The sequence below is a fragment of the Equus asinus genome, chromosome 4, assembly GCF_041296235.1.
Source record: "Equus asinus isolate D_3611 breed Donkey chromosome 4, EquAss-T2T_v2, whole genome shotgun sequence".
Taxonomy (NCBI): domain Eukaryota; kingdom Metazoa; phylum Chordata; class Mammalia; order Perissodactyla; family Equidae; genus Equus; species Equus asinus.
Window position 1 is genome coordinate 84749734 of NC_091793.1, and position 21985 is coordinate 84771718.

At 34.7% G+C, this 21985-nt stretch overlaps 1 protein-coding gene across 5 annotated transcripts in view; it reads right to left on the minus strand.

Annotated features, from left to right (window-relative positions):
* LRP1B (LDL receptor related protein 1B) overlaps positions 1 to 21985 on the minus strand; it is a 1812874-nt gene that overhangs the window by 1188351 nt on the left and 602538 nt on the right. For all 5 annotated transcript variants that reach the window (XM_044768977.2, XM_070507612.1, XM_070507613.1 and 2 more), the window contains exon 3: positions 13023 to 13160. In XM_044768977.2, coding sequence (XP_044624912.2) covers positions 13023 to 13160 — 138 coding nt within the window. The remainder of the gene's footprint in view (positions 1 to 13022; positions 13161 to 21985) is intronic.

Below are 21985 nucleotides of genomic sequence, written 5' to 3' on the forward strand. Positions count from 1 at the left end.
TGTCCTGGCTGGTTAACTCACCCAGATCTTCCTAACACAGAGTGGCTAAGTGAAAGAGACCTTTAGTTTCATCCCTAGAGGTTCCCCACCTCCTCACCTGGCCATTCAAAAGAAGCACGCCATCATGCTGATGTGGATTTACCCAGTGTTAAAAATGAAAAGAATGGGTGAGGTATGTGCATAGAGAATTTGGTACAATCATTAACATTTTTCTCTCTAACATTTGACTCCTCTCAGCACCCAGAATTCTTCATCTTGCTCTTCTCTTACTTAGACATCCAGGATTTTAATTTTAGAGCCAATTGTAATGGGTATTGAGTGATACTCTATTGTATATACACTCCATCTCTCTCTCTCCACTCTTATCTCTCTTTCTCCCTTTCCCTGCCTTCGCCCTCCTTCTTTTCTCTTTTGCTGCCCTCCAATCCTCTCCCCTTCCCTCCCTCTTTCTTTATATACATAAAAACCATCTGAGGTCAGCCAGTGGCCAAGTGGTTAAAGTTCCGATTGCTCCTGCTTCTGGTCAGGGTTTCGCAGGTTCAGCCCACGTGCAGACCTATACCACTCATCAGCCATGCTGTGGAGGCCTCCTACATACAAAGTAGAAGAAGATTGGCACAGACGTTAGCTCAGTGACAATCTCAAGCAAAAAAAAAAAAAAAAAAACGAGGAAGATGGGCAATGTATGTTAGCTCGGGAAGAGTCTTCCTAACAAAAAAAAACAGAACAAAACAAAACTATTTGATATGCTGCTTTCACTGTGAGCTTTTATTAAGATCTGGTCCAGTGCCTAGATAACACCTATTTCCTCTCTAGAAGCATGTGGTAAAAATGGCTTTCTTAATTGACATCTCACACGTAAGAATTTATTTGGAGATGTAAAAAGTGGCAAAGCAATCACTTGATGGGATTTGTAATCCAAAGGAAAATTAAGTAAAGGATCCTTCAAAATAAAAGTAAGCAGCAACAAAATAAAATATTTGTGGTATATTTGTTTGGTTGTAGACTATGGGTAGTCTTAGGAAAGCAAAATAAAACAAAACAATAGGAAATTTACCATCAGAGGGAGAATAAGATAACAAAGCAATTTAACATGATTTTGCATTCTCAAAATATTAAATAGAACAATAAAAGTTGTATACATGATGACAAACCACATAGCAAAAATAAATGAAGAAATAGGGTTGGTTGACCACAGATGAGAAATAATAGCAAAGGTTTTAAAATTTAGATAGTTTTTAAAAACTCTCAAATTTAAGCCTAAATTTGAAGGAAGAAAAATATTAAGTAAAGACTGCAAAAATATAAGACATGGAGCAGGGATTGGGGGTAGCAGTAGAGGAAGAGAGAAGGAAATGGGGAAGAAAGGGGGGAAAAAATAAGGGAGGGTGGGAGGAAGGGAAAGAGTACCTTTCTCCAATAAATTACATTTATCCAGGTTTTTTCTCAGGCAGCAGCCAGCTTTTTCTGGCTCCCCTGGAACCATCCTCTACGGACATTCAGTCTGGACGTCTGGGAAGTCTGCTACATCACAGCCTGACCTTTCTCTTATAATTCCCAGGTATACTGAATCTTTGTACTTAATTTATACAATTTTATATTTGGAAGGAGGCTTAGAGATATTGTTCAAACACCTCATTTTACTGGTTTTCAAAGCCATTGAGCTAGTTAATGACCAGCTCTCTCTGCCCTTTAGAAGCCTCCCATAAGGTTTATCAAACATAGTACAACCACAACATCTATCTGGAAAGGAATCAACTGTCTGATTGCTCAATTAAAGCATGTATAGCTTCAACTTCTAGTTGCTACGAAATATCTATGATTTCCTTCTTCCAAGTCTGATTTTATTGAAGCAATATTTGTACACTTGGAAAACTATATCTCCTGGCCTTTCATGCAAATAAGGGTGGCTGTGTGTTAAAATTCTGGCCAATGGCATGAAGACAGAAATTTGGGAGTTCGGCTTCTGTAAAGTTCCTTAAGAAGGAGGTTGACTTGCTTGGTAGAGATAGTTTATCCTTCTTCCTTCCTCCTGGAACATGGATGTGATATTTGGAGCTGCAGTGGTCAAAATCTAGCCTACCTTGAGGATGGAAGGCAGTGACAAAGATGCCAAAACAGAAATACAGGAGTCTGAAACACAGATTACATCATGAAATCACCTTACTTGCCATGGAATATCTATTTTTATATGAGAGAAAAATAAACTTCTGGCTTTTTTTTTTTTCTACCAATCTTTTTAAGAGCTCTGTTATTCCCAAACAAGGACAATTTCTAACTGATGCAATGTGAGTGAACAAGGCAATGCTAAGGTGTAAGATAATATGTAAAAAAAGTCATAGGAGTCAGGAGCTATGACAGTCAATTACAGTGGATACTAGTCAGACACTTAAGCTGTATCATGGTTAGTTGAGAGGGATGGTTTATAACTTTAGAGATCAAAATGTAAAGCTATCTGGAGAAGCACCAAAAAAACCCATGATTAAGCTACAAGAATATAGAATCTTTTGGAGGGAAAAGGCTAAAAATGAGAGGGTATGGAGAATTTTATAACATAGTATGCAAGCATTTGCTCAGAGTGCAAATTGCTAAGCATTGACTGCATTGCTAAAAATGGTTGTCAGAATTTCTCTCCCTGGAGGCCTTCCAAATTTGGTAGATAGCAATCTGTCTAGGCAAGTTTGGGTTCAGTCCAGCCTAAAGGCAGATGGATGGACTGGATGACCTCTGAAAGTCCCTTCTGGCCCTATTATCCTACAATTCTGTTTCACACTGAGAGAAAGTTATTGCTGCTTCTCTACTTGTAGTTATAGTCATTGAGGAGAACTTTGCTTCCCTTCTGCATACTGCAGACATTTCTGGTAAATAAGAAGACACAAAACTGAAAAGAGGAAATCACTCTAGGCAAAATGCAGGAGTGAATCTTCCTGACAAAGAGCAAATTATTTGTTTGAGGCCAATAAATCTAGCATACAGTGTGGTACACTTTACTCCATGAGTTACTCTGCAAAAGAGCGCATGCACTTCTGCACTTTTTCACTCTATTTCCTGTGTGTTTGCCTTCCCTTCCCAGTCGACTGAGTCCTTGTAGAGAAGTGACTGAGGTAGAGGTTAAATGTAAGTTTCTTCAGGCATTTCCAATCTATTAGGTGTATAAGATAGGGCGAAAAAGGATGAATAAAATCAAGGCACGTTTGCATTGAAAAGTTCACTTCAGAAGGTGAGTTATACTGTGTCAGAAGAGATTACTAGGCTTTCAGTCGAAACATATTTCTCTCGGTTCTGTCCATTTTGTTTTGCGTAATTAGTTTGGATGGGCAGGATACAAAGCTGACTCACTGAAAAGGAACTAGAAATCATTTGTCTTGGAGTTGAAATAACACTTAAAGTAAGAACATGACTAGTAGAAACATCACCTTACCCTGGTTTTGAAAAACTGAAGAAATGAACCAAAACACAGGTGAAAGACATAAAAATATAAGTATTTTTTAATTGCCTAAAATAATCACTTCAACTGGATATCCAATAGTCATAGGCTAAGAAAATCTAATAGAGTATGTACTCACAGATACATATGTTACTACATGTATTTATATACAATAAATTGTACATGTAATTTATATGTAATATTTAGAAGTTATATATAAACTATTTAGACTGAAGAGTATTTTATACCTATTAATCTTTTTCTCCAAACTTCTTTGAAACCTCTTAATATTTGCTTGACCTAACTAAAACTTAGACACTCAGGTTCTTAGTGCTTCTGTTTGAGAATATTGGGTAGTTCTCTGAGCCATTTATCTGTATAGACTTTTTTCTTGGTACTCTTGGTTTTGGATCTGTAGTCTGAATGAGAACATATCACATGTATCAGCTAATGGAACTGAAAAGTGCTCTTTGGGGCTTTCCTTCCCATTCTCCTTGCATCTGACACTCAAGCCTTGGCTCAAGGTCACACTGACCTAATTCGGAAGTTCTGCGAGCAGAGTGATCTCACGTTGGTTGGCATCTTATGGTTTCCACAACCACAGTGGGTTGTCTGGACTGGTTCTACAATGTCTTGTGGCATAGAGAAGTCAATCATTTGATTTCATGTTTTCTCTTAATCACAAATCTAATGGGAAGCTAAAATGTAAATACTGAGCTAATGTAAGTAAATCCAGATGGTGTATTTTCCCTCAAAAGAATCATCTTTAATGAGTTTCTTACGCCTAAACTCAAATATGCAAATATACGTAGAAAGGTTTGGAGAAACTTATGAAGAGACAAATTATGGGGAGCTCAGAAGTCCCCAGTCTCACAGCTATTCTATTTTTCTGAATATTATTTAATATATTGAGATATTCAGTTATGATGGCATTAATACACATGTGATTCAGTGGAATAGGGTTTACTGTAAAAGTGATAACAACGGATGAGAGAAAAAGCAGCAGAAATATTTCTTTCTGCAATTTTGAACAGATTAGAAATTCAGAATAAAAACCATTGGCTGAAAGATGTGAAAATTTCTTGAAATTTCCTACAAAATTCTATAAGACTTACCAGAATTCCAGATTGGGCTTAACAAATCTCAAATATTCTATTTATTGATTACTTCCAATTGGAATGGCATTTTGTTGGTTCTTTCCTTCAAAATTTAAACTTTTTCCGTTGAATGACTTTGCAAAGTTTCTCATTATTCCTTCCAGATCCCATTATGAAAGCTGAATTCCCAAAGAGTTGTTTTTTGTGTTTTTTAATTTCCTGTTGTTACTAATGCAAATCTACTTCAAAGAGTTGAAATGGACTTCTCCATTTCCTTTCCATATCCCTCATTAAATGAAAGCACTAATTTTTCTCAAGGGGATAGAGCTAATAGTCAGATTGAGACATTCAATTCTGCAAGCTTGTTATATAGCTTTCCAGCTTGTTGTTTGCTCAGCACATTTTTTTTTCCTGCTCAATCAATTAATAAAACCGACAGGGAACATATACATAGTTCAAAAATCTTTTTCAGTTGATTTTCAACAAGCCATCTTTCTGCTTTATGAACAGGTCAGAAAGGATGCTGAAGCATAACAATTTTACGCACTTTTGTGAGTTGCTATGTTAAGGCCCAGTCGTCAAAATTGAAGAATGAGAACTCAAGGTCACAATATTTAACCCTTGCTCTCAAACAGCTTCCTGTGTGACTCCTGGGGATGCCATTCAACCTCAGGTACCTGCTTTAATTTCTTACTTTTTAAAATATCAAGCTGCTTGTGTCAAAAACCAAATAATGAATCATAGGGGATTTGGCCTCACATTTCAGGTTGAGTAGAGAGCTGAGTGGCAATTTATTATAATTCATACTTTTGAATAATATTGAAATAGTTATATATTTCCCAAAGTTAAGGTACAAGAGGGCAAAACTTCGGCATCAACTAAGGTGGCATTTCAGTAGCTTGCTAAAGATGGGATTCTGGTTGCTTAAAATAGTAAATACACCTTCCAAATTCCTAACTTTCATCTGCAAAGGAATTCACTTAATATGGCTCCCCACGTCATCTATTTTGACTTTCACTCCATGAACTACGTCCAAATGACACATTAAAGACTTACACCTAACATGCCTTGTATTCAGGGAGCTGATCAACGTGAAGGGAGAGAGGACTGTTTAGCTCACTGTTATGATTATAATAATGCACATTTTTACATTCTAAGAATCAATCACATAATCTGCTGCATATATGCAACAGTTCTAGTCTTCATATGCTTAATAGTAAAAAAATATCATATTAACACCTTTATAATACTATTGAAAATATATCCTAGTATCATCTTTCACTCCCTCTTTACAGTGTTATGTAGTGCATTTTAAGCAGATCATACTACATCCTTATTCTAATGTAATCACTCTGGATCTAACACTAAGTATGTTTTCAGCTTCAAACATGTTTCTCTCCACTTCAAGATCCTATGCTTCAACTTTACCAAAGAACTTAAGAGTTCTCTTGAGCACACAATGCTTTCCTATGCACTTGTGCCTCTATACATATAGTTCCCTATTTTTGAAATTCTCTTCTTACCCTCATTTGCCCATCCAAATTTTAGAGTGAGACCAATATCAACTATCAGCTCTTTTGGGAAATTTTCCTGAATCCCCTCAAGGAAAATTAGATGCTCCTCATTTTATTCTCCCTTAGCAATTTTTATCTACCTCCATTTTGACATACGAATTCCATGAAAGCAGAAAGTAGGATTTTCTACATACCCAGTGCTTAGGAAAGTGTCTGGAATACTGTCAGTGCTCAATAAAATTTTGCTGAGGTTGATGGAAGAATTGAATATATAGGGAAAACTTTACTGAGTTTCTTTGGTACATTTAAAAAACTTCATTTTGACCTCATACCCATTATTATTTCTTATAAGCTATTCTTTGTTTTTCATCATATCAAGAAGAATAAGGTGAGGGAAAGATCCAGATAAATGATGAGTCCCAGTGTCCATGAATATTCATATAAATTAATAATTCCAAAAGTGATAGAACTATTAACAAGTCTCCTCTGTTGGGGAGAGATTACTGGGGGTGGGGAATCTGAGTTCTCTAACTTTTTGAGGTTTCACACAGACTTTCTAAGAGGTTGGTATGTTTGAGGAACAGGCACCATAGGAGTTGTTTGAACCAAGGAGTAAAGCTCTATATCAAAGCAATTGCTATTTCTTCTTCTACAGATGTTAGGCAAATAAACAGAATAAATATTCTACTGGGATGTGAGTTGTGGATCCATGTTTTTGATTTGCATTTATTTAAAATCAACTGAAAATAGAGTACAATTCAGCAACAATTAAAGGTCCATAATGCACCAGGATTTTCACCACAGAAAAGATCAGATCAAAAAATATGGAAGTACTATAATTTAATTTGAAACCACTATTTACCAAGAAGAGAGAGATATACAGAATTTGATATGAAGTTTTAATAAAGAATCTTTTTTTAAGTTAACTCCTTCAATGTTTGATCATTTTTAAGCTATTAGTATGTCTATACACCATTTTTTATATTTACAAAGTTTTTTTGTTTCCATAGTTATTCTTAAAAATAGTAGTATTTGGGGCCAGAGGATACTAATTAGTATAATGTTAACACGAATCAAAGATGTATATCCACTACAAAAATATTCACTTCCAATAAGCAATAAACTGTTTTAGATTATCCTTTCAAATGCTGAGCTATGATATAGAGCCAAATTACTCCGTCGCCCTTTCCCTACAGGTATTCAGTTAGCTAGTCAGCTGTCTCTAGAAGTCAACATATTCAAAGAAACAGTTGAAACTTAAACTCCAAGTCTCTTTAGCAGGAATCGTTGACCAATTCTATCTGAAAAATCAGTGATAAGAAGTCAGATATCTGTGCAATAGTATATTTCTAATTAAAAAGAATTTATAAAACTAAGATTCTAAAAAATGAATATATATCCTTATGTATGTATATATATATGTCTGTGTACATATGCATGTATATGTACACAGACATATATATATTTAGAATAGTCTTCAAGAAGTACACTATCCTAACTTTATACAAGTGTCATTTGTCAATATAAACAATATCTGCTATAGCCTTGCAAAGTCGATATAGCCAGATAGACTTGTACACTTGTAGAAGACTTATTCTTTCTAGAAATTGTCACTTTGCTTCTGAGAAGTATTAATTTGGTCCTGAAATCAACCAGTGTTAAGGGTCATAGTCTTTCACTAAACTAACTCAATTACTTAAACTAATCTCTTTGAGAGAAAATGCTGACACTTGAGATGGATTTGAGATTATCTGATCACCTTAGCACAACTCAACACAAAGAAAAGAACATAGCAGGATCAGCTGTTAAGTTGCATTAGCCTCAGTAATCAAAAGTGGTCTGGGCACACAAACCCAGATCTTCCTGGCTAATTCCAGGTGTTTGTTTTTTAGCTCTAGGCTTATCGACATTTCAAGTGACTTGAGTACACACTGGTGAAGTTTCCCTCCATGTGCTGTAAGCTTTATGTTGCCGACAGATACACTTTCTATAACATTGCTTGCAATCGTACATCTTCTCCATATCTTTGTTTTTGGATTCTGCACTCTAAAATCCCCTTTTCTAGCATGATAAACTCATTTTAATTTAGAAAGAGATTGTCAATATTTTTCCACGGGAACTTTTAAACTGGACAAGATCCGATGATACAATAAAGTGAAAGTAAAAACAACAACAAAGTGCTCCAAATTCACTAGTCTTTTTCATCAGCTTCATCAACTTCCTTCTTTCCTTCCTTCTTAGTAGCTACAAGCTAATCTTATGCCACTCTGAAATCAGTGTTGAAATGACTAATCGAACACCACCACAAGATACAATACTTCCTTTAGGGAAGAATAAAAAAAATACAGACTTAAATATTTGAGCTAAGAATTAATTAATTCCTAATTCTTTTTATTAAACTTAATTTTGTCAAATCAATGAAATCTAATTCAGCCACATTAATTTCGTTTTGGAATATTTGAAATTCATATGAGATTTAAGCAAGAAGTTTTAAGGATTACTAATTTTCCTATGGTGAGTCACTACAGATGACAAAAGTAGCCTTTACCTTGGTCCATTTTGAGAAAGCCTCCAATTTGTAAATTATTTCCAGGATGTTTTAGCACTTTCTCATAAGACTTTAGTTTTATGAATAGTAATATAAAAGAAAAAAACAACTATATAAAATTTCAAATAACACAAATTGGTGTCTAAAATAAATACATTAGAATTTCTAGAATCTAAAATAAATACATTATTATAGATTGTGGGTGGATGGAGCAAAATGTAATTGCACATATTAGGAAAATTAAATTCCAACTGGAAAGTAAAGCAAAATAATCAAACAGAATTTAAAAAATTCTTAATATGCATTATTTCAAGGAGTTAAACGATATATAGAGAATTTTATTCTTTTCTAGATTCCTGATCAAATACACCAATTAAATATAAGATACACTCAGAATTACATAGGAACATGTTCAGAACAGAAAAAAGAAAAATCAGAAAAGAATGATATGTGTGCTTGTGTGTGCACATTTGTATGTTTGGGTGGTGAACTTTTCAGATGTCAGAGTTTCATTCCCTAATCAGTTTTAGCAAATTCAGTGCACATTTTATCCTCTTAAATTTAAAAGGACATTGAGATGTTTGCTGGAAAACAATCACATAGATTACATAATCCCTTTTTCTAGAGACCCAGAAGATAAAAATCCCTTTTTGCAGTGACAAGTGTTCCCATAATCTTTTAACAGAGTAAGAGCAGTTTGTGTCTCAGAAAGTGTCACTCCCTTGTACATTTACATGTATGAACATTTTGCACTGCAAATGTAAGCTAACTAGGGCTGTGAATAAAAAGAAGGCTTTTCTTGTTCATAGCCACTTTAAATGTTAACATAATGAATTATCTTAAGAATGTCAAATTGTAAAAGTGTTTTGATACATCTCAGTCAATTTGGTCTCTACTAGCCAAATTTGTTTACGTCTTCCAGCATTCTTTGTATGGTTATGAGGAATTCTGTGGAAATATCCTGCATTGAGAAGCCTTGTACTATACAGAATGTGTTTTCATTGCTCATTGTCCATGCAATTAACATATAGTGATATTACCACCAATATGAAACACTATGTAGGAAGAGATGATATTTTCCATTTTGAACGATTTTGAATGTTCTTATTGTAAAATTTTTACAAGCGCATTCCTATATATAAGTACACTCATATACAAAACTCCACTTTTCTTTCTTCAAACGAAGCTAAATTATGGAGATTAAAATATCAGTGTTACAGAAAATCATTAATAATAGATATTTTTTCATTACCCTTACCAGGAAGAAATTGATTTTTCTAGGAGACATTCAGAAAACAATTCAGTTGCTACAAAAGCATTCCCAAGACCAGCATTTCACCTCCAAAATGTTAAACTTTTCTCCTTATTAATTTTCATAAAGGACATAAATATACCACCAAATGTACCTTTGGTCCTTTCTTAAAAAAAGAAAACACATCCATCTTTGAATTATGTCTTAGGCCTCATGTATAATTACTTAGAGTATGTGCTTAGATCACAACAAAAAGGCAGTAATGAAAAGCAAAGTGATTTAGACAGAACTGTTCTGCAAAGGAAATGAATTTCTAAAAATCAGTGCAATGTTGAATTAATTTGGTTTCTTTTTTTATTATATGTCTATAGTAGATGAGAAAGTCCTTAGAGACATGACAAGGTTGCTGCCTAACTAACTCTTCAGAAAACATTTTTTCATTGAATGTGACCCAAAATTAGGAGGAAAGTTGAGGATGGGAAAGTGGACTTAGTTCCAATGATGTACTTTTGCCTACAATCAGTCATCTTCTCTCATTTAAACACAAACTATATACATGCAATAAATCTAGGCTTGCCAAAAAGATTTGTTTTTTGTCTATGTGCAGGGGTACTCCTCCAGGCCAAGCAGGCAAACACATTTCTAATTTTCTTTTCTCAATGCAGGAATATTTTATTAAACCACTGTCTCGGGAGTGACTATATCTTTTCAGTCACCTAATCCTACTATCCTATGTAGTTATGCAAGGCCACAGAATTAGGTAAAAGACCATCTACAGAGGTAAATAAAAAGTAGAAATCCAAATATACTTCTTGTTATTTCTAAGTCCACTACAGGTCATAATAAATTACTTAGGTCTTCTAAAACACTTTATGTGGTTAAATCTAGAAATATTTAAAAGGCCGAAGTGGTACAATCAGCCTCCTATTGGCAAATTCAAAAAGAAAAAATGTTGTCACTTGTGATAAAGATATGAAATTTGGAACAGTTATAAAACTGAATTGGAACAGGAAAAAGTTAGAAGCATAACCAACTATACTCTAAATCTACCTCAGTCTGAAGTATATGCTGATCTTTTCAAAGATCAACATAAATTTAATGCCATTTTATTTTTGTTCAAATACTTTGTTTTTATTTGTATCCCTGTTTTACTATTAACACATCCCTTCATCTATTAGATCACAACTCTAAACTTTATCAAAGAACTCAGATATATTTTCGTATGATCCACAGTACTGAAATATGTTTAAGATATTCAAATTTGTGTAATCACCTCTAAGGAAGTTTTGGCAATGTGATGATTTCACTCTTTTAGAAGCTTAGTCACACATGTCTAGCTGAAAATTTTTTTTAATGTAATAATAAGCTTGAAGTATAACTGAAGTGGAGAGAATTAGGCTCTAGAAAATATAATTAATTTCTGAAAAGAAAATTAAATTCTTTAACTCCTATCACTTTATAATTCCTTCCTTTACTTTATGTTAATATTATTCTTTTTAATATACAATTATAACAAAGAATATGTCACAAAGCTTTTAAATAAAAATAAAATCCCTTATTAATTATTATTACACGTGTTCATAACTGAAACTAATACTCTGCAGGCTCCTTATGTGACCCTGTCAGAGATCAAGGCTAGGAAAGGAAACTCAGCCAAGGAAGGAAGACCTTTAACTTCTCAGTCTGAATCTGTCCACAGAACAAGAATAACTGGATGTCCATTTAAAAACAAGGAAAAGACCCACTGACCCAGTTGATCTACGGTTTCTCAACATCCTCACCACTTTGGATTCTTTTTCTGAGATTGACACTTTTTCTGATCTATCTCTTCACCTCTGGTCTTGAATCCAGTTTACTTCGGCCTTTAGGTGGGGAAGTAGCAGCCAATAAGCCCTATCAGGCCTCCAGACAGGTTTTGTTTGACCTATGCATCGTTGACCACACAATGTTTTAAAAAGCAGTAGCTGACTTTGGACACCTTAAACCTATACAGATAAGGAGCTCCTCCTGAAAAACTTTTGGTGACCTAAGACCTTTTCCTACACGGCAACAATTAGTTTGTGTGAATCTGTACAGAGACCAGACATGTATCTCCAGTTTTCTACAGTTCCTTCTATTCCTTATTATCTTACTGACGCCAACATGAAGGACTGATGACTCTCTGAGGTCTTAGCTTCAATAAATATCCTTTGTGTTACATTTAGCCTGTAAGAATCTGAGTTAGAGACTTCTGGTTCAGTGGTTTCTTTCTCGGCTCCATCTTGCAGCCTAATTCACTTGATTGATACCTTGATTCTGTTTCCAGATTTCCTTACCTTAATCGTTGACTTTTTCCTATTTCTTTGTCTGACATTTCCTTCCCCCTCCCCAGCCAGTTCCATTAGAATGTGTCAGTTCTATGAACTTTTTATTAATTTTTGGATCTTAATTATTTTTTCCTCCTATCATTAATATATCATCATGTGCCACAAAATGATGTTTTGGTCAATGATTGACCACATATATGATAGTGATCCTATAGGATTAGTACCATATAACTTAGTTGTGTAGTAAGCTATACCATCTAGTTTTGTGTAAGTGCACTCTATGTTGTTCGCCCAATGACAAAATCACGTAAAGAGACATTTCTCAGAACCTATCCATGTCATTAAGTGGCACATGACTGTGTCGGTAAACCATTGACCACCTTAGGATTTAGATGTTAATTTTTAAAAAGAAAGACACTTAATAGTATAACCTCATGGAAATAGTTTTAAGGAAAATTTTCGCATGAATACATCCAAATAGAATATTTGGCTCTGGAGGTTTTACTTCAAATATTGTTTGTTTAAGCAAAGGTTCAGAAAAACAAGCTTATAACCCTGTGTGGTATTGATTTACTGTGACAAAGACTTCTCATTTGTCCTTTGCGCAAAAGTAGTCTTTTCTATGAAATATATAATTATTTAAGAGCCCAACTTCAAAACCTAAATGTATTTTTTTTCTAATAGCATTTTTTTAATAAAGCACAATAGTTGCAGCTTTGAAATGCATATTGAGTGTCTCTGGCAATAAAATTCACGCTTTCTCAATAACTGATAAGATTATGGTTGAAATAAAAGACAGGTTATAGGTTCTCTTTGAACTTTCCTTAAAATTATAAAAACTTTAATATTTCAGTTCATTGCTCCGCAAATGGACTCACCCCGGCAGTGTATTCCTTCATCATACCCATCTGAGCAGTCCAGGACGCCATTGCACAGCTGGGATAAATGAACACATTTGTTGGCACCAAGGCAAGCAATGTGATTCAAGGGGCACTTGATCTCTACCTCCTCAGGGCCTGAAGAAAAGGTAAAGAAGTATAGAGAGATGTGGGTTAGCTTCACTTTTTTAATACTAAAACTCTTATGCATGAGAAACTACTAGTATTAATTTACAAAACAAAACTATGGAAAATACTACCAGAGGGCAGCTCTGATTCTCAGAGACATCGAAATTAGCCTATGTGATTAAAAAAACCTAATTTTTAAAAGCTGCATATGAAATAAAATATTGTGTATTTTTTCAAATAATGCATTAAAAACGCAAGAATTCTTTTCAACCTTCAAAGTAGCATGGATTTAAAATCTGAGGGTTGGTTTGAGTCACTTTTCTATGTCTTATCCTCAGATAAGTGGGCAAGGTACTTAAACTCTGTAAGTCTCAATTTCCTCAACTGTGAAATATGGATAATGGCAACTTCTTGGCAAGTCTCTTGTTAGGCTATCAGGTAACACAAACAAAAAGGTGTTAGTAGAATTTAAATAAAGTTGTGTCAACCTAGAAGTTATTTTGTTTTTAATTTGTTCTTTAGAAATATAAAGACCAGCTAGTTATATACTTATTTATATATGGATTATTTTGTTTAAAAAAAACTTTACTGAATAACTTTCATGCAATAGAATTTGCTAAAGTATGAGGAGGCGATGATAAACAGGGCATACTCACTGAGTTTACCTGCTAGTGGTAATGAAACTTTATATAATCACCCTTTGTCTTTTTAAAGATATTCTTAAGTCAAAATACTAAGTTTTTTCTCAAAGTTCATCAATTTCAATTCTTTATCAAACATCCAAATTGGATGTTATTGTCTAAACTTCAGGTTGCTAATTCCCAAATCCTACCTATACTTCTATAAGCACTCTCCAAATTCCCCAAATGACTAGTAAGCTTCCCCAGCTCTCCCCAATCCAAAGTGCAGTCATACCATATGACCACAATCGTGTATTAATCTGACACTGATTATTGCAGCAGCCCAGATTCTACAGTCAGACACACTTAGGATTTAATCGTAGTTCTGTCAATACCCATGAGACATTAATTTATTTAAGCAACTAAGCAATAGTTTTCTCATTTGTAAATGGAACGATCAGCTGAGTCTACCTTGTAGAGTTGTTGTGAATGTCAAAAGTTATTGATGGTGGAGCTGGCCCACGGCGTAGTAGTTAAGTCCAGCATACTCTGCTTTGGCGGCCCAGGTTTGCAGGTTCAGATCTCAGGCATGGACATAAACCACTTGTCAAGCCATGCTGTGGCAGCAACCCACACAGAAAATAGAGGAGGACTGGCACAGATGTGAGCTTAAGGCTAATATTTCTCAAGCAAAAAAAGAGAAAGATCAGCAACAGATGTTAGCTCAGAGTGAATCTTCTTCAGCAAAAACAAAAAAAAAGGTATTGATAGCAAAGCACTGAGCACTGTGAGATGCAGGCTCAGAGTAAGAATTCAACATGTGTTAATCATGTAAATTAATGCAGCACAGGGGAGTTTTTAATAGACTCCAGAGCCAGATTCTTGGGTCCAATTCTTGGTCCCATCATTTATAAATGGAGTGACTTTGGCAGATTATGTACCTTCTCTGTGCTTCACTAGGTTGTTGTAAGGATCTTATAAAAAGCTCTTAGCATTTCTCCTGGCAAACATTAAATAAGTGTTTGCTGTTATCATAGTTAAGTAAAGAATGTTCCAAGAAGGTGAGTTGCCTACTGGAAAACATTAAAATCTCATAACTTTCTTTTCTATTGCAAGCCCCAAAAGGAGAAAAAAAGCTTAAAAATTTGTTTGACTTTCACTATTTACTTGAGGCAAAATAATAAGAATAATGAAAAGACCAATCTAACATATTCTAGGATATGCAAAATTATGAGAATTGCAGAGATAGTGATATAATAGAATTAGAAAACAAAGAAAAAAGAAAACAAAAATATTACACAAGCAAAAAAAACAAAGACAACTGGAATTGCCAGAAGTAAGATATATTTCTGAAATGCTTACCAAACATGAATTACAGTTGTATGTGATTTTATTTGATGATAAAAGAGCTTTCAACCTTTTATGTTTGAGGGATGTAAATATTTTTTTTCTTTGTTTTGAGGAAGATTAGCCCTGAGCTAACATCCGTTGCCAATCTGCCTCTTTTTGCTGAAGAAGACTGGCCCTGAGCTAACATCCATGCCCATCTTCCTTTACTTTCTATGTGGGATGCCTGCCACAGCAATGCTTGACAAGTGGTGTGTAGGTCTACACCCAGGATCCGAACTGCCGAACCCCAGGCCATGGAAGTGGAATGTGCAAAGTTAACCACTGTGCCACCAGGCAGGCCCCCTGTAAACAAATTTTTATGATGTAGTTTCGCTTGCTGAAGTGTTGCCACTAAAAGGTATCCTTGTATTTTTTGCATGGATATTGATAGAATTGCTGCTATACAAGGCTATTAATTTTGTCAAACGCTTGTCACCCCAAAAGCACAACTCATTTTACTGTAACATGTCTCTATAACTGTAGTATCAATATTTTTAAAAATATACATTTATTCCCATATTTATAATTAAAATACAAGTGTATAAATTTAAACCCAAATTATGGAAATAAAAGTAAGTGAAACTTTTTTACTAAGAGTTTTCAGCTATTGGATCTTACATTTGTAAGATTAATCTAAATTCATTTTAAAAATAAAATGTAAAAATATAAGTTAGTTTTGAAAAGCTGTAAACTTCTGTGACCAACAGTCACAAAATACTTCTTTTTAAAATTAATTGGCTGATTCTTAAAAATTTGAAAACATGCATCTTTGCATAAATGTCAAAGTAGTGTTTAAGCCAGACATATTTAGATCTCTGTATAAATTCTGAAAATAACCCATAGAAAGAACCTGAGATATTTTAGAAATTTTATAGTTGGACACCAAAAATGACTTAGTATTTCTTATAAAAATCAAGACTTTTAAAAAATTGCTCCACATCTTGGCTCAAATGAAAGTATGATTTTTCATTTCTAAGACTGTCAGCTAACTGATGAACTTGATAGAACAGGTGAAAGGCACACCTGGTGTTCAGAAGTAGCTCAGCTATTTACAAATTTTGAGACAACAAGAAAAATGTTTGGATTTCACAAAGACAGTATATAGAACTATTAGATTCTTCCTAGTGGTAACATGTAAGGACAAAAGAGGAATTTGTTTGTTTGAGAGAACGAAAGAGTTAATTGGTTATAGACTAGCCACTACAGTATTCCCCATCTTTGGTATCCTCATCTTGGTTTCCATCACCACTGCGTAACCAGTAAGACAGCTGGGCCATAGATTGATGGATTGTACCTTACCCAGTCCTTCCCAAATTTTCATATCGAAGCACATTAAGACAATGATAATGTTTACAAAATACGCTGAAGTAAGTAGCAGGAATTATTTGTAGAGGTTGCCCAGGTCTTGGGAATTAATCTCAAAATTGAGGGCATCAATATCTCAAATCCATTTGACCAGTGCTGGGATAATTCAGTTGGAAAACTGCTAAAACCAGTTGTTTCTTGTTGTTCTTTCTGGAAAATGGTCACAGAGATGGACGAGTTTGAGAAGTAGCAATGCCTGCTACAACTGAAATTCTCCCAGAAACCAGGCAGATGGGCATCTACTCTACTATTGTTTTGGGGAATAGTCCATCCTTGATACCCAATGATCATTCGGGTAGTAAAGGTATGTATATCCCATGAGGCTATTTTAGGCTATCCTATAAAAGGAGAGAAAACTCAGCCTGATTACTACCTGTGTGACAAGAAGGGGCCTGTGATAAAGGAGGCTACATGAATTCCTGAGAATATGTCAATGTTACATTAATTGATTCATCTCATGAAGACTTTTAGGCATTCAAAACATTTCATTTATTTATAAACAGAGTAACATCTTACCCATTCAGCACAAAGTGGTAAGAAAGACATAAGTCTCATCAAATATGTTTTCTGATTAAAGATAATTGAGACAGTACACTTTGTGAAGGGGTGGAGGTTTTTCTTCTATAATGGCAGATACAGTCAAATATCTGTACTAGTTACTTTATCATCATATCTTAGCAGGACCAGCATCCATCCTCTCCCCCAAAGTTAACCTCTCCATCTTATACTCTATCACATCCCACTTTTTGAGTTTTGTCCTATCAAGACTTGCTGCCTGGTTGTATTTCTCCTTTCTATCTTTCCAATGGGTCGAAGTCCTCTGCCTCCAATCTCGTTCAATTTTCTTAACCTAGACTCAAGAATAAAGTTATTTTTGCTGACTGAACTTTCCTTCAAATGGCATCCCTTTTCTCCTATCTTTTTAAAATTTTTCTTAATTTTTTTACTATTTTTTTGAGGAAGATTAGCTCTGAGCTAACATCTGTCACTAATCCTCCTATGTTTTGCTGAGGAAGACTGGCCCTGAGCTAACGTCCATGCCCATCTTCCGCTACTTTATATGTGGGACACCTGCCACAGAATGGCTTTTAACCATTAAACTTCTCCAAAATATAGACTGTACCTGCTGCATTCCCATTCCCTTCTCACTGTGACCTCTCCTTCCAATATTCTGTGAGCTTCTTCTCCCCAAATTCTCCCTGGTCCTGCTAACAGTGAAGCCATCAAACCACATGGAAGAGAGCAAGAGAAGAAGAAAGGAACAGAGAAGAACTACTAAAACAGCCAGAAAAAAAAGTAACAAGATGGCAATAAATACATATTTATCTATAGCTATTTTAAATGTCAATGGATTAAATGCTCCAATCAAAAGGCAGAGGGTGGCAAACTGGATAAAAAAAAACCAAGACCCATATATATGTGGCATACAAGTGACATACTTTAGACCTAAAGACACTCACAAACTGAGAGTGAAAGGATGGAAAAAGATACTCCATGCATATGGCGAAGGAAAGAAAGCAGGGATAGCAATACTTATATCAGACAAAATAGACTTTAAAACAAAAAGTGTAACAACAGACAAAGAAGGGCACTACATGATGATAAAGGGAACAATCAAATAAGATATAACACTTGTAAATATCTATGCACCCAGCATAGGAGCACAAAATATATAAAGCAATTATTAAAAGGCATAAAAGGAGAAATGGACAATAACACAATACTAGCAGGGGACTTTAACACTCCACTTACACCAACAGATAGATCATCCAAACAGAAGATCAATAAGGAGACACTGGCCTTAAAGCCACATTAGACCAGATAGACTTAGTAGATATACAGAACATTGCATCCAAGAACTGCAGAATACACATTCTTTTCAAATGCATATGGAACATTCTCCGGGATTGATAACATATTAGGCCACAAAACAAGTCTCAATAAATTTAAGAAAATCAAAGTAATACCAAGCATCTTTTCTGACCACAAAGGTATGAAACTAGAAATCAACTACAAGAAGAAAATCAGAAAAGCCACAAAAATGTGGAGATTAAACAAAATGCTACCGAACAATGATTGGGTCAATGAAGAAATCAAAGGAGAAATTAAAAATTACCTGGAGACAAATGAAAATGAAAATACGACATGACAAAATCTATGAATACAGCAAAAGTGGTTCTAAGAGGGAAGTTTATAGCAATTCAGGCCTACCTCAACAAACAAGAAAAATCCCAAATAAACAATCTAACAGTACACCTAAAGGAATTGGAAAAAGAAGAACAAACAAAGCCAAACATCAGCAGAAGGAAGGAAATAATAAAAATCAGAGCAGAAACAAGTAACATAGAGACTAAAAAAGTAATAGAAAAAAATGAAACCAAGAGCTGGTTCTTTGAAAAGATAAACCAAATTGACAAACCTTTAGCTAGACACATCAAGAAAAAAAGAAAGAAGGCTCAAATAAATACAATCAGAAATGAAAGAGGAAAAGTTATAAGAGACACCTCTGAAATACAAAAGATTATAAAAGAATATCATGAAAAGCTACAGGCCAACAAATTGGATAATCTAGAAGAAATGGATAAAGTCTTAGAATCATACAACCTTCCAAAAGTGGATCAAGAAGTAGAGAATGTGAATAGTCCAACCACCAGTAAGGAGATTGAAACAGCAATCAAAAACCTCCTAAAAGATAAAAGTCCAGGACCAGATGGCTTCCCTGGTGAATTCTACCAAACATTCAAAGAAGACTTAATACCTATCCTTCTCAAACTGATCCAAAAAATTGAAGAGGAGGGGAGGCTTCCTAACGCATTCTGTGAAGCCAACATTATCCTAATATCAAAACCAGACAAAGACAACTCAAAAAAAGAAAATTACAGACCAATATCACTGATGAACAATGATGCAAAAATCCTCAGCATGATACCAGCAAATTGCATACAACAATACCCTAAAAAGATCATACATCATGATCAAGTGGGTTTTATTCCAGGTGTGTGGGGATGGTTCAACATCTGCAAATCAACCAGCGTACTACACCACATTAACAAAATGAAGAATAAAAATCACACGATCATTTCAATAGATGCAGAGAAAGCATTTGACAAGATACAACATCCATTTATGATAAAAACTCTAAATAAAATGGGTATAGAAGGAAAATACCTTAACATAATAAATGCCATATATGACAAACCTACAGCTAACATCATTCTCAATGGAGAAAAACTGAAAGTTATCCCTCTAAGAACAGGAACCAGACAAGCATGCCCACTTTCACCACTCTTACTTAACGTAGTCCAAGCCAGAGCAATCAGGCAAGTAAAAGAAATAAAGGGGATCCAAACTGGACAAGAAGAAGTGAAACTATCACTATTTGCAGATGACATGATTTTGTATATAGAAAACCCTAAAGAATCGATTAAAAAACTTTTGGAAGTAATAAATAAATACAGTCAAGTCTCAGGATACAAAATCAACATACAAAAATCAGTTGTGTTTCTATACACTAACAACGAAGTAGCAGAAAGAGAAATTAAGAACAAAATCCCATTTACAATGGCAACTAAAAGAATAAAATACCTAGGAATAGACTTAATCAAACCATATATCAGATAAGGGGTTAATATTCAAAGTATAAAAGGACTCATACATCTTAACAATTTGAAAAATCAACAACCCAATTAAAAAATAGGCAGAAGATCTGAACAGAGATTTCTCCAAAGAAGATATACACATGGCCAACAGGCACATGAAAAGGTGTTTAACATCATTAACTATCAGGGAAATGCAAATCAAAACTACAATGAGATACCACTTCACTACAGTCAGAATGGCTATAATTAACAAGACAGGAAACAACAAGTGTTGGAGAGGATGTGGAGAGAAGGGAACTCTCATACTCTGCTGGTGGGAGTGCCAGCTGGTGCAGCCACTATGGAAAGCAGTATGGAGTATCCTCAGAAAATTAAGAATAGATCTACCATATGATCCACCTATTCCACTGCTGGATATTTATTCAAAGAACTTGAAACACAAACGCATAAAGATACATGCACCATTATGTTCATCGCAGTCTTATGCACAATAGCCAAGACTTAGAAGCAACCTAGGTGCCCATCAAGGGATGAATGGATAAAGATGTGGTATATATACCCAATGGAGTACTACGGAGCCATAAGAAATGATGAAATCTGGCCATTTGCAACAACATGGACTGGACCTGGAGGGTATTATGCTAATTGAAATAAGTCAGAGGGAGAAAGTCAAATACCATATGATCTCACTCATAAGTAGAAGAAAAAAAGAACGACAAACACATAGCAACAGAGATTGGATTTATGGTTAGCAGAGGGGAAGGGGGGAGGGGGGAGGGCGAAAGGGGTGATTAGGCACACATATGTGCTGATGGATATAGTTAGTCTTTGGGTGGTGAACATGACGTAATCTACACAGAATACAAAATAGATTACGATGTACATCTGAAAGTTATGTAATATTATAATCCAATGTTAGAGCAAAATTAATTAATTGATTAAAAATTAAAAGAAAAATTAAACGAAGCTGAAAATTAGGAATCACAGAATTCTAGTCCACTGCTTTCCTATGATTTTCTTTCTAAAAACAAAACAAAACAAAATAAAAATAAATGCCGCTTTGACCCAACGAGTATTTTCAAAATCATGATCATCTCAGTTGCTGGCCTCAACGAAACCAAGCTCCTTGGCCTGATTTCATCATCTAATGGAAACCTAATTAGCATTATTTACAACTTACTTTCAGTACTTATACTTTACTTCATCTGGTGTCATCTTCCACTTCCCTAATTACACCAAATGTTTCCCACTTCTCGATTTTTCTGTATGCAATATCATCATCTGGAAAGGAAACTTTCTCTTTATTTTTCACCCAATGAAGTCCTTCAAAGTCAAGCCCAATCTCTGGCCTCCCCATCAAGTTTTCTTTATGAAAAATAGCATGACAAAGTGGAAAGGTTATGAGTTTTAGAGATCACGCCCTTGAATTACAGTTTTTATCTGCCATTTATTAGTTCTCTAAACTTAAGTAGAATATTTAACCTCACTGAGACTCTTCTTTCATATCTAAAACATGCGGATGATAATAGTGTCTCTCTCACATCATTGTTATAAGGAGCCAAAGAAATCATGGATTGAGAAGCACGATACAAACAAATGGGAGTTTTTTTGTAGCTGTCATTGATCCTATTTTGTTCTCTGAAATTGTACAATACAGACGTCATTTATATTGTGTTTTAATTTTTTTTACAATAGAAAATCTTGGTATAGCTTATGCACCATATTGATGTATGCCGTTTCACATGTATTTCTTGAGGCACGAGGTCTTTTATTTATTTTTTATTTTACCCCTTTCACTTTACAATATAAACTGGAACTTAGGATAAATAAATATATATTGATTACTAGTTGATATAAAATC